The sequence below is a fragment of the Manduca sexta genome, chromosome 13 (assembly GCF_014839805.1).
Source record: "Manduca sexta isolate Smith_Timp_Sample1 chromosome 13, JHU_Msex_v1.0, whole genome shotgun sequence".
NCBI classification, from domain to species: domain Eukaryota; kingdom Metazoa; phylum Arthropoda; class Insecta; order Lepidoptera; family Sphingidae; genus Manduca; species Manduca sexta.
In genome coordinates this window covers 7964620-7977930 of record NC_051127.1, presented here as the reverse complement: position 1 = coordinate 7977930, position 13311 = coordinate 7964620, and the positions used below count along the sequence as shown (strand labels likewise).

The following is a 13311-nucleotide window of genomic DNA, read 5'->3' as shown; positions in this document are numbered from 1 at the left end:
ATTCCACTGCGCTCACCATCCTCGGTCATGAGATATTAAGACTTATTATATCAGTTACCAGTAACTACAATGTTCTTCAAGCCGGAACACAACAGTGAGTACACACTGCTTCTTGGCGGCAGAAGTAGACATTGCGATGGTATCTACCCAGGCGGACTCCCATATGAGAGAACTATCACCAGTACTATGTTTTAATGTGTAGTCAAATAACGTATTATGCTGAAATTTAATAAAAAAAAACAACCAGAGACTGCCTCGGTAGCATAGTTGTATTGTGTACGTACGCCTTCCGCTCTGAGGTGTCGGATCCGAATCTCTGGTCGACCAATATGGTATTGGGTTTTCTACACAATAATTAGCCCAGAGTCTGGTATATGTGTCTGTACGACGATAGGCCTCCATCACATAATGAGAATACACGCAGTGAAAATAAGTTGTACCAATACGCTTCTATCTACACTTTCGGAGGTAAATGACGTATATTTTTGTATGAAACAAACATATTTAATGATATAAAATGTTTACATAATTAGAAACCATACAAATTAATACTTAAAAATATTCCTACATATTGAAATTAAGGAAGGTAACATTCGTTATTAATTATAATTGTCTCATTAAAACAGCACTAAGGAATTTCGAGCGAGGTTGATTAGTATATAACAACTAAAAAAATGAAATTCATTAACAGTAATTCTTACTCAAGTCTACTTTATTCAAATACAATCCTTAAAGTCTAAATTACAACCTGATATTACTACTAAATTCGTGCTACTTACTCTTAAACACGCAATAATTCCTTCAGTCATATTATTACATAAAAAAGACCATAACTGTAATTAGAAATTAAACTAAGATGATGTTCTCTCATTTAGCTGCAGCTCTTTCATCTGCTTCCATCTGCAGTTCTTGGAGGCGCTGCAACGCCTTCTGTCGTCTTCTTTCTAATGGTGTTTTATACCACCATGCTTCTGCTAGAGCATCCTAGAAGGAAAATACAGTGATATTAGCATTGCAAGTTGTTTTTTTCTATTTACATAGATTTACTCGCACCTAAAAGATGTAAGCAGGGATTTGAGAAGCATCTAATTTAGCAAAAAGAATACATTGAACATTCAACAAGCGCTATAAATCGAAGCAGTATCTTTCTCCGGATTTTATATAAAAATAGACATATTATATACGGGAATTAAAAATTTTGATGATTACTATGATAAGTAAGCTATTTATAATGCAATAATATGTTTGATTTATATTCAAACTGAATTTTTTTTTTTTTATGTTTCTACTTATCTAGAAAATTGGAAGGCTTATCCAAAGACTAAAGGTGCGATTCAAAAGGACGCGTCAAACGGCATTTCCTTACAGTATTAATTCGTATGAGACCAATAATCTTTCATACAATTGCAAATATCGCGCTGCCGTATGAACTCTGCAGCAACAAAATCGCACTTTAACCTACATCCACTGAAACACTAAACGAAGGGACACTAGGTTGTCGTTTGCTGAAACCACAACGGCTACGCGCCGTGCCCAAACCGCTCAATTACTACCGCAAGCGTCTGTGAGTGGCGATGGAATCACCTAGGCTCAATCAAATGGACAATTGGCTTAGGGTTTTATTACGTAAGCACTATAGCTTGAAATCGTCTCTTTGTTCTGGTAGCATCTTTTAGGGCATGTTCTGAGATTCATTATCAAGTTCATCAAGGACATAGAAGATACACACGGATTATTAGAGGAGTTCATAAGTACCGATCTGAAAGATTAAGTAAACGTAATACAAAATGCTTAACTGCATGAAAGATGAAAAATACGACGGGTAGCGCGGGCTGCACAAGACCAGCATAATTGGTGAGTAAGGTCTACATCTTTCTTTGTATGGTCACGAAAACAACAAAACTGCGCCTAATGGTAAGCGGAGCGAGGATCAAATAAAGTGTGAACTAACGAGATAATCAATTGCCACTCGAAACAATTATGCTGGCTTAGTTGAAACTTAATAAACGCAGACTCATCCTAGAAACACGTCACACTTACTTGGGCTACTGCGGCAGGTTTTACACGTTATGTCTGGTGATCAAAATCGTGGTGGATACAAATTTCCTACCTCTCAGTATGGGTGTAGGATAATAGACCTAAGACGCAACAAAATAGTAAACAAATTATCGCGCTATAATACAAATTTTGCTTTACCTGCTCAGCATAAACAGGCTCTTTCGAACTAAGCTGTACTGCTATTTCTTGCGCTGTCAACGCTCTCACTCGCAGCTGCAACCTCCTTTTAGTGGTCAACACAGCATCCAGCGCTTCTAGTAACGTACCTGAGAAGGCGAAATTGTTTATATCTAAGCATTTTCGTGACTTCGCTTGCTTATATTTGTTCTCCGTAAAAAAGTAAAGTATAAAACTTCAGTACAATGTTTTGCTTATTGGTTAAGTTTTAGAATCGTAGCCTAATCGAAAAATTAATGTAAATTAATACATCGACTAAATCACAGATCAACCAATAATAGATCAAGAAATTTCAACCAACCATATCGGCTTAACCAAACACACCGATACAGGACAACTTTAAATAAATAATTGATAGAATCGTAGCCGTAGTTCCGTTTTATGTTTTACTAACTTTTTCCACGGCCAACATGCTACCACTAAACCAATGAAGCAATTAAAATAAAAACACGGTTATTATTAAAACTTTAAACCGTTAAGTTTGTGAAATATGAAAATATTGCACAAGTTTGTAAGTCGTAAAGAATGTAAACTAGTTTCCGCATTTTCTTTCTTCGGTAATATACTGTTTTTGCAAATAGGTTATAAAATAATTCATCCCGCAATTTCCTTTAGGTAATGTAAAGTTAGGTGACATCACAGGGGTTAACTTTCAAATAAGTGACACATAGACTGAAAATTTGATGGCGTATTACTAATTCTCTCAAGGTAATAGCAGCACTTGGCATAATGTTTCACGAATCATTGTAATCCTATAATAAAATGTACTATTTTGTATATTGTTATAGTAGGGTGTCAGTGCGTATGATTTTTGGGTACACATCATATTGTCTATAAATATTTCGTTTCGGGTTTTTTTTATAAAATGAAGCTTCATGTGAGTCTCCTGATAGTCATTCTAGTTGAATGTAAATAACAATTCCAGAAAAATCATATGCGCCTCCGTAATATTCAACAACCTCGTTCACTTAATGAATTTTTATGTTTCGCGAATGTTAGACATTGAAATAAAACTATTTTACGGATTTACTAAAATAAAGACCAGGGCTCGATCCCTAGGTCGTCTAAAGTTGATGAAGATGTTTGTTATAAGTAAATGCATAATCCGATAAACGAATTTGTATAAAATAGCAAGCAGGTAGACCATGTACCAAATCTATACTATTATATAAAGCTGAAGAGTTCGTTTGTTTGTTTGTTTGTTTGAACGCGCTAATCTCAGGAACTACCGGTCCAAATCGAAAAATTCTTTTTGTGTTGGATAGCCCTTTGTTCGTGGAGTGCTATAGGCTATATATCATCACGCTATACCCAATAGGAGCGGAGCAGTAATGGCTCATCTCAGGAACTACCGGTCCAAACTGAAAAATCTTTTTGCGTTGGATAGCCCTTTGTTCCTGGAGTGCTATAGGCTATATATCATCACGCTATGACTAATAGGAGCGGAGCAGTAATGAAACATGTTGCAAAAATAGAGAAAATTATTAGTTTTGAGAGCTTCCGTTGCCTGCGCTGCGTAAACGGTTAAAGATATGCAACAATGATGTATGACGGGATTGTTCCTCTTAAAAAGTTCTAAAAAATATATTATAAAACAAAGTCCCCCGCTGCATTTGTCTGGCTGAACGTGTTAAACTCAAAAACTACCCAACGTATTAAGATGAAATTTGATATGGAGATAGTTTGAGACCCTGGGAAGAACATAGGCTCCCGGGAAACTACTACTTTTATAACGGAAAACTTTAGCCTGAAAAACTTTATAACGCGGGCGGAGCCGCGGGCAAAAGCTAGTATTTTTATATACGTCCTACTTTTTATGCCAGCAACGTGATAGCAGGACTTTTATTCGAAAAATAGTTTTTAAGCGGGTAATTTTTTTTTTGGAATATGCAAATCTCATCAATAAATCCTTACCAATTGTATAAGAGTCAGATACTCTTGACAAGCAAGATATTTCAAGCCTTGGAGACATTGCACCAGCTCTGTGGAGTTTCATCCTCCATAACAATGAAATGCTGCCGTAATCAGCTCGCGGTATTTGAATCACTTTCTGGTAGCATTGAAAGAGCAGTTTCTGTTCAGCATCCCATGGACTTCTTGACGTGCCTACGAAGAGAACCCGGTCTTCGGGACAAATACCTAGAAAAAAATATTTTTAGAGTATGACAAGTCACTTTATTGGTATGATAGTAAGTATATTTCCAATCAAATCAAAATGTACTTACAGTCATCTAGTAAAGTCAACACAAACATAAACTAACAATTTTAGACCTTGTCATAGAGCGATAATAGCTATTTTAGTCATAGATAGATGTCCTTGATGACTACTGAGTATTGGGAGTTGGTATTTAATTCACAGTGACAATGTCTTGCGCACTACAATGCTTTGAAAATAAATGTTCGACGGTTAATTATGTTTTTATACGTAGCCTTATTTTATTACACCTTACGTGTCTTAGAATTAATTGTATAGTAACAGTTAATACGTCACCACAGTTAACTACGGAAGGAGCTACTATTGAGCCTGATAGAGATATTGAAAATTTTACACACCTTTTATAATTTTAATTAAATCTTTTTTCAACCTCTTAGGATCAGTTTTGTCTGTCTTTGGAATCTTCTTTACAAACGGTTTCTCTGCTTCGTCCATCCAGATAACAGATGGTTGTAGTAGCCTTGATACTTTCATAACCAGATGTATCAACATGATCAGTCCAGTTTTTCCTGGATATTTGCCTACGATATTAGCTGGTGTGAGGTCAAAGAGCGTACCACCAACCTCGCTACAGATTGCGTGAATCAAAAGTTTCTTGCCACTACCAGAGGGACCTAGAAATGAAAAATATGATAGTATTTACATTTTTAGTATTTACGTTATTACATTTTTAGATACATCAATATATTGGTTGCACAAGTAGAGTTTGTATACAACAAATGAGTATAAAATTTTGTAATGTATTCGATTACTTAATCCTCGCGCATACCAGTTATAAATATCATATACTCACCCGAAACACAAGAAAGTAGAGGATGAATCACCTTCCACTCGACATGATCATTTAAGGGGTTAAAGGTATCATAAAACGGATTTAAGTACCTGTTATAAGAACAGATCGCACCAAAGGCGCTTGGGCCCTAACGTGTTCCGAACCTAGAGGCAAAATGCAGTACTCTTTAACCAGCTGACGGATATCACCCAAGCAAGGAGCAGCTTCCTTCCCTTGGTTCCTCCATTCTCCTCCTACATAGCACTTCTCGCCGATAAAATCATCGATCTTCACAATTGGGTAAGGTTTGATAATTCCATTAGTGACTAGTTCTTCAAATAGTGATTCAGTGGTTCGGTCTGGTGTTAAGTCTTTTTCCTTCTTCTTCTTACTTTTTTTACCGCCACGACGAACCTTTGAACATTTTTTCAAAACTTTTACTCGTGTAACCAGTGAAATCACATAATAGCTACTGTTTTGAAATCATAATACTTGATTTTGGATTTGGGGATCATTTACGTATGAAATGAACCCTAAGTTTTTAGATCATACATTAGACCACAAAAATGTTAATTAACAGAACTTTAATGAAAACAATTACTTTTTTCTGGGGCTTCTTTGCTTTCTTCCCTTTATGAGCACGATCTCTGTCAAACGCTGCTTGCAATAGTTCTAACTCACTCCTCATCATTTCATCAACTACGTTTCTTATTTCTTGTTCTATTTTAACCATCTTTTCCCTCTCGATCATATCTTTGTGATATCTTTCATGGGTATCATCAGCGTCAGGTTTGAATTTCCAGATATCCTCAAATCTAAGTAGTAAATCAATTTAATTTTTATCAACAATAAAATTATAGACTCTCGAAAGTCCATTTACAATAATATGTATCCAAAAAAATTATAACAGCAAATTCCAAATTACCGAGGCTGAAATAATTCATTTCAACACATGGAAAAGTTACACGAACATGTTTTTGACTCGTTCAAAATTTCAAAGTGTAACGCGTAAGTACGAAAATTAAACACTCCGAGGTGTCTGCGCCTATTTACCATTAAATATGTACCAAACAAGTATAAAACAGATTATGAACGATGTAAACTTTGTGTATTCAAACATCCAACTTTGCATATATAAATTCTGCTTGCGACAGACAGTTATTTAAGACCTGCTCTATAGAATTATCATTTTTTGATAGTAGATAGGAGTCTTAAATATGATTTTAAAGAATATATTTTACCTAACTACGGCAATGCAAGGGAATGTAATGATTGTAGCATCTTTTTCTCCGGGAATAAATACGCTTTATCGCTACTATCATTAAGGGGACGAGTGGAACGTTATGTTGATTTACCAGTCTTGCGGTCCAATGTCGACATTCGGCAGTAAAGCATCATCCAAGTGAGTATAGGAACGAGTCTCTAACCCTATGTATACACTACACCGGAATACCTACCAAAACCCGCGGTAGCCTTCTTCAACGCACATGGGATGGCCTCGAGATATCTTGTTGCATTAAAATAGAGAGAGGAGCTGTCTCTGAATGATTTTAAAACCTTAGATACGTATATTTCCATTATATGTTCCACTCTAACGTCGCGCCTACTGAACCGATCTTAACAAATGAGGTATTTATCGATTTGTATTTATTGTGTGATTATTTATTATGTGTCATAATCATAATATTTTGTTCATTGACGCACCTTTTACCGTTTTAAATAAGGTAGAATTTCGTGTTTAAAATCCCACTTTCACAGAGCTTTATTTGCGTAGATAAATTGCATGTGCAATTGTAATAGTAACCTATTATTTTAAGGTTAAAATTCTACTTTTAAAACACTCATCATCATGTTGATGAATGACAGTATGACAATATTATAGTGACAGTATCTTAGGAATTTTTACAGATAAAATAACTTACTCTTCATTAGCATTGACCATGTCCTGCAAAAATGCAGAATTACGACACTTATAAGTCTGTAAGTCGTCTACTTCTTCTTTGTTCTTGTTTTCTTCTGTTTTACTGCTTTTTTTGTCTTTACTGTCTTTGCTTCTTTTCGAATCTCTAGACGATACGGGCGACGATTTACTCAATTCACTATCAACGTTAGTTCCTATAAAAATACATTAGAGGCGTAAAGGTCATTCAGGATGACATACGTCTTTTACATAAGAGTATTACTATAAAACGATTCAAGCCACCATTATGACGTCACATTTAATTCCATATCTTGGCTTGGCCCCATCAGATCACGGGACGGAATATACATGGCAAATAATAGGTACGCTAATTGCTTATCTGCTTACCCTTTTAGGGATATCCGTTGTATTTTTGCATTTCGAAAACTGCAGCCATCATGGTCACGGAGCAGATTGTAATCGCACATACGTTATGTAATTTTAAAAAATTATCTAACATTCGCATCAACATAAGAAATCATTATAAAATGTCATATTTATAAAAGGAAAAGTTTCTTTAATATATCGTTCGTTTTAAAAATAGAACATGATATATCCTTACCTTGCCTACTATACATAGTTCTGCTCCCTCCAGCCTCCTCAGACGGTAATTCCGGGAACTTGCCAGTCCTTTCGTAGTATTCCTTTATCCACCTCCTGAGTTCGTCGCCGATTTGCTCGTTAATCCTTACTCCGTGTTGAGTTCTGAGCTGCTGTTCTATGGAAACCAACGCTTCCTTGTATTCCTCATCACGTTGCAATTGAAGATTTCGCCTGTACTCCTTCACCTATAGAATGGTTTAATAATTTAAGTCTTTTAGTGAAAATCCTGTTTGTAGCATATTCATATCTTTGAATTTATGTGATCGCAGACATTAATTATGTATAATATGATTTTGGCAGAAATGCTGAAAAAAATCAGAGTTTTGACTGGCCATGTATTTTGCCTTCACTAGTGCCGTTTTACTTAATCTTTTGGGGCTAGGGCACGTATTTATTTTGAATAATATTATTATCGGAAAAGGGCTAATAATTACTTACTTCCTCGGCCCTTTTTATTTCAACAGACTCCATATATGGAGGAAGCTCCATTCCAATAAGCAATTGTTCATCTCTCTTCCTCCGCCTTGTAGCTCTTCTAGCGATGAACCCTCTCCATACTTTTTGTATCGCTGTGGCTGCCGCTGGCGTCATTTCGCCTTTCTGGTCCCTCCCTTTCTCTTTTAGTAGACGAATTTCTTTCATAAATTGACCTCTAACAACATAATTTTAGTGACTTTTTGATTTAGAAATAATGATGGAAAAATATTTGGTCACAATGAACTGAATGAATGAACTCTTAATTTGGGAAAAGTTATCTGATATACGTTTCATCAAAAACATTACTAACACTAAAAAAACTAACAACATATCTCATTGACTCTCAAATTACGTGACGGAAGAGAAACAGTAATTAAAATCATGGTTATTCCAAGCCTTTTGTATAATTTTCGATCAAATAAATAAAGTGGTATAACCCAAACATACCTCAACCTCCCTTGTCTAGCTCTCTCATGGCTTTGAATGACGAGCACTGCCTGCTGTTCAGTGAGGACCAAAACTTGGGGCTTCGGAGGCTCATGTCCCAACTTCCTCAGGGTGTTATTGATGAACTCCCGTCTATAATGTATCTCAGCTTCTCTCTCTCTTATGAAGTATTGCGGTATACAGGGCTCTGCTTCGTGTGGTGTTACTTGTAATTTTTTTAGAGCCTGAAAAGAGTTTTTACATGACGTCATTTATTGGTCAACCATTATGAGACTATAATATATACGAAAATCGGTACTCACTTATAATATTATTATTAGTAGATATAATAATAGGTAGGTAGGTAGTATTATGGTAGGGCACAGGATGATGACTAGTAGAACAAACAAGATATTTAAAGAGAGAAAGATAGTAAAAATGATTACAAATGTCGCGAATTCGCCTATTTATCCATCTGGTATTAATATAAAAACAAACAGTACTTAGCAGTAATGTAAAAAATGGCGCATTTTAATAAAACCCATTCTTAATTATTTTGGTTCTAATTAAAAACAAACTCTTCATTTTTATTCTTAAAATCTAAACCTTACTTTTAAACATAAGAGTAACAAACAGAGCAAAACCCATCCAACACCACATACTTGCAGCTTACCTCGTCATCATCAAAAGTGAAATCCGTCAAATGCAGTTCCACCAAATCGTGTTTGATTTCCATCAGTCTCCCCAGACAAGCCTCCAGTAATCTCTTCACAATTAAGCGCTTCTGTGGCTGCAATATCTGATCATACACCGCGTCTAATCTCGCGAGTAACACTGCGTATCTCACACGTAATTCTAAAAGCAGCGGCTGCAGCATCGATCGTTCTGCGGTGCCGGTTTCGAAAAGCGCTTCATCCGCTTGAGTGGCTTCGCCTATCAACTCAGATGTTTCACACAACAGATCATTGTAGGTTTTGTTTGCCATTTTTGCTTTATATTCACTCTTGATTCAATGAAGTGTTGATAATTTGTACTTTATTACTTCGATGTTTTGTACAAACTTTTTAGAATATGAAATATTGGATCTTTTAACTTTTTATTTTCGTTTTTAGAGCCATTAATCACTTCTGTCCCATTTATCTTTTAAAAGTTACTTTACTTTTAGCACATTAGCTCTCCACACTATCGCGACGCAACGTGAGCAGTGTATCGAACAAACATGCGGTTGGTTGCTATCGATGTGTTACGCATGGATTAACTCGTTTTAATATGGAGCTAAGCTTTCGATATGGGAATTTATGTATATTTTTATGATTTATCTTTTGATGTTGTTTATTTTATTTATAATAGTATCTATTCTTATAATAATGATGATGTTTATTATCTAAGTTATTGGTACATAATTAATTGATTAGGTACCTATAATTATTATTGATTTTGAAATAAATAAGAAATTAAATTCCACAGTGAATTCGTACGAATATTATATGAAAAATATAATAAATCGGTCCTTTAAAACACATCCTATAATATTTTGGTTAATATTATATAAAAAAAAATCCTCTCAGTATATAAAATGCGTCTACCTTAACGCATTCTTATTCTAATGTCTTAACCTAGACTGAAATTTCTTCCATGCCTTGCATATTATTTTGTCATGTCTTGAAGTGGCGCAGACTTTGTAATAAAGAAAATCTTCCTAAGCAGTTAGAATATTTATTTAAATATTCCAAACCATATATCTCGTTATCAATTGAAACGGCCTGTGCCTTATGATGCTACAAAACGTATTACGAATTAAGTACTTGTACCAGATAATGCTTTAACCATGCCATGCAACCATCAGTTTCTCAAGAATATAATATTCGTTGTTTAATATCTAGCTTTTTCACTGTCAGCGAATATTTTGAGACCTCCAATTTAATAAATTGCTTTAAAACTGAAATAATTGTCTGGGTGCATAATTTTATATATTATTCACTTTATCTACTACTACTTGTTACTCGCGGCTTTGGCCGCATAAAAAGCCTTTCCCGAAATAAAAGTACCTAAATCACTAGCGACCTATAACGGTACATGTATAATGCTAACTAAATCTATTTAAAATAAGTTAATAGTAAAAACACGTTTTTTAAAAACAAGCTTTTTATTGAAATGCTCTAAAAAAAATACTTTAAATTGAATCAAACTTTATGGTCAAAGCAAATTGACACCACTGCCCCTGACGGTAAATGGAGTGGGGTCCAATAGAATGTCGACTGACGAGAGATGATTGTCCCTCGCAGTCGACATAATTATGCCGGCCTGTTGGAACCAAATATACACAGGCTGATCCCGAAACGCGACTCACTTTCTTTAGGTTAGTGTTGATACTTAGATTAGATTCAACCAGATAGGTATACACAAGCTGATCCCGAAACGCAACACACTAACATTAGATTAGTGTTGATAATTCCATTAGATTCGAGAAACCATTTTTTGGTGTTTCTAATCATCGGAAACTAATGCCTTGCAAGGACAACACAATCTAAATTCACTGCCATAAAGAACCAGATAACGAAAACATTAACAACTTCTAGTTGCACTAAACCATAGTTTCAAATAGATTGGAGTTTCTTGCGTCTTCGAGTTCATGAAATATGTAGATTTGAGCATAACATTGTATTATTACTGCGAATGCACAGATTGAGTATTACAGAATCCTTTCGAATTTGCTTTTTTTTATTTCTTTGAATGACGAGACTAGCTTACCGTTTGCCTTATGGTAAGCGATACAACCGCCCATAAACAGTAGAAATTCCATCCAATACCTTGAATTACAAAGTATTGTTTGGTACTCCACTACGTTCGCCATCCTGAGACGTGAGATAAGTCTCATTATGTCCAGTAGTTACACTGGCTACAATGTCCTTCAAACCGGAACACAACAGTGTTCAAGTGTCAATTCAAGATAACATACAATATAGAAGTAAAATTTTCTGTTCTACGTCTAAATCTTGTTCACATTTGTTACTTTAGCTTTCGAGTAAAATTAATAGTATTTGTGAATAAGAATATATTATACTATCTAAAATTCAAAATGCTGTACAATAAGTTCAAGATTTCTTATATATACAATAAGCCTATGTTAGAAACTGCCTCTACTCCGTTCTCTAGTATTGCACACTCAACATGACGTATGAAAAGGTAATACAAAAGCTGGTGGTAGGAATTCCGCTGGATAGCGACCATCGTACAGATGGTGTAAAACCAGCTGTAGTAGCCCACTTACATCCACCTACAACTGGAGGTTTCTGTTGCAATTACGCCATTAATTACTTTAACTTCCGCACAAGACCATTGGAAGATAAAGGTGACTGAAAACCAGCGCTGATCTAAACTCTGGTTTCGGTCAGCTCATGCTAAGTAATTTTCTTTTGCCTTTCACTAATATTATGTTTGTTAAATTTGTTGTTTTATTTGTTAATGTAAAGGAAATAAATTACTTTATTATTATTATAAATGTCGCGATCCGGGATCTGTATATTCGGTTTCTAACTGTTTGGTATAATTGTGTCGATTAGTAAGTAGCTAATAGTAATCATTTCTAGACTATCTGGAACTATTACCATGTACACTGGTGAACATGGGCCTCCCCCAAAAATTACCAGATCGACCTATTGGAAGCGGTCTGCAGCGACCTCCTGCAACTTATCACCTATCACCATTAGGTGCAGTTGGAAAACTTTCCTGTGCCTCTACAAAAAAACTGTTGAAACTTCTCATAATAATTTAATGCAAACCAAATTTGAATCTATCCAACATCCAAAACCACTTATTCCTTACTCCACACTTCTCATTCCAAATCTTAAACTTCGCAAACTGCCACATCTACTGAACCAAGCTCCTTGATTACTCGATTAAGGCACATATGTGAGTCTTATTTACTTAAGTGGGAGGTTTTCTGAGGAAATTGCTTCAAACACTGCTCCGAGACGTGTTGGCGTGACGTGATAACTGCTCCTTAACCGTATCGCTGGCGTATTTAAGTTTTATTACGTTTAACGTCTAAGTACGTCCGCTTTGTCTATTTCTGCTGAGCTGTTAGTTTAAACATCTATACATATTATAAAACAAAGTTCCTCTTTCCGTCCGTATGTTACCGATTTTCTCAAAATTTACTTAACAGATTTTATGCAATTTAGTATGGACATAGGTAAAGACCCTGGGAAGACTATTTTCTATCCCTGAAAAATATAAAGCGGGATTTTTATCTCAGAAAACTCCTTCACGCGTGCGATGCCGCGATCAAAAGCAAGTAAAAACTAAGGAAAAGTCAGTACATATTCATTTTAAGTTAGTTTTGTTATTCTTTATACGTATTTATTGTTTCTAATGATCCAAATTCAACCGTCGAATGAACTATGTAAGACACATTATACATACATTTTATTTCTCTTTTTTTTTTGTTTTCGCGGAGAAAGTGCCTTATTACTACCGCTCAGCCTTCGTGGAGGGCGACTGAGCGGTTATGCTGGGGTCACCGTGCCTTACGACCCGGCGTTGAGCCGCCCGGATTTGATGGTGTCCTTCGGGCCACCGCCGGGCCGAGTATACATTTTATTTCTCTGCCCTCCTCTATAA

General features: G+C 35.5%; 1 protein-coding gene across 1 annotated transcript; it reads right to left on the bottom strand.

Moving 5' to 3' along the window:
* Positions 1 to 867: 867 nt before the first annotated feature.
* LOC115446443 (dynein regulatory complex protein 11) lies at positions 868 to 9846 on the bottom strand. Its single transcript, XM_030173114.2, has 11 exons — positions 9362 to 9846; positions 8710 to 8933; positions 8224 to 8437; positions 7745 to 7970; positions 7145 to 7337; positions 5824 to 6037; positions 5333 to 5636; positions 4789 to 5064; positions 4150 to 4374; positions 2197 to 2324; positions 868 to 984 (listed from the first exon to the last, which is right to left on the bottom strand). The coding sequence occupies exons 1-11, from the start codon at positions 9671 to 9673 to the stop codon at positions 868 to 870; spliced, it is 2433 nt and encodes an 810-aa protein (XP_030028974.2). The 5' UTR covers positions 9674 to 9846.
* Positions 9847 to 13311: the final 3465 nt, after the last annotated feature.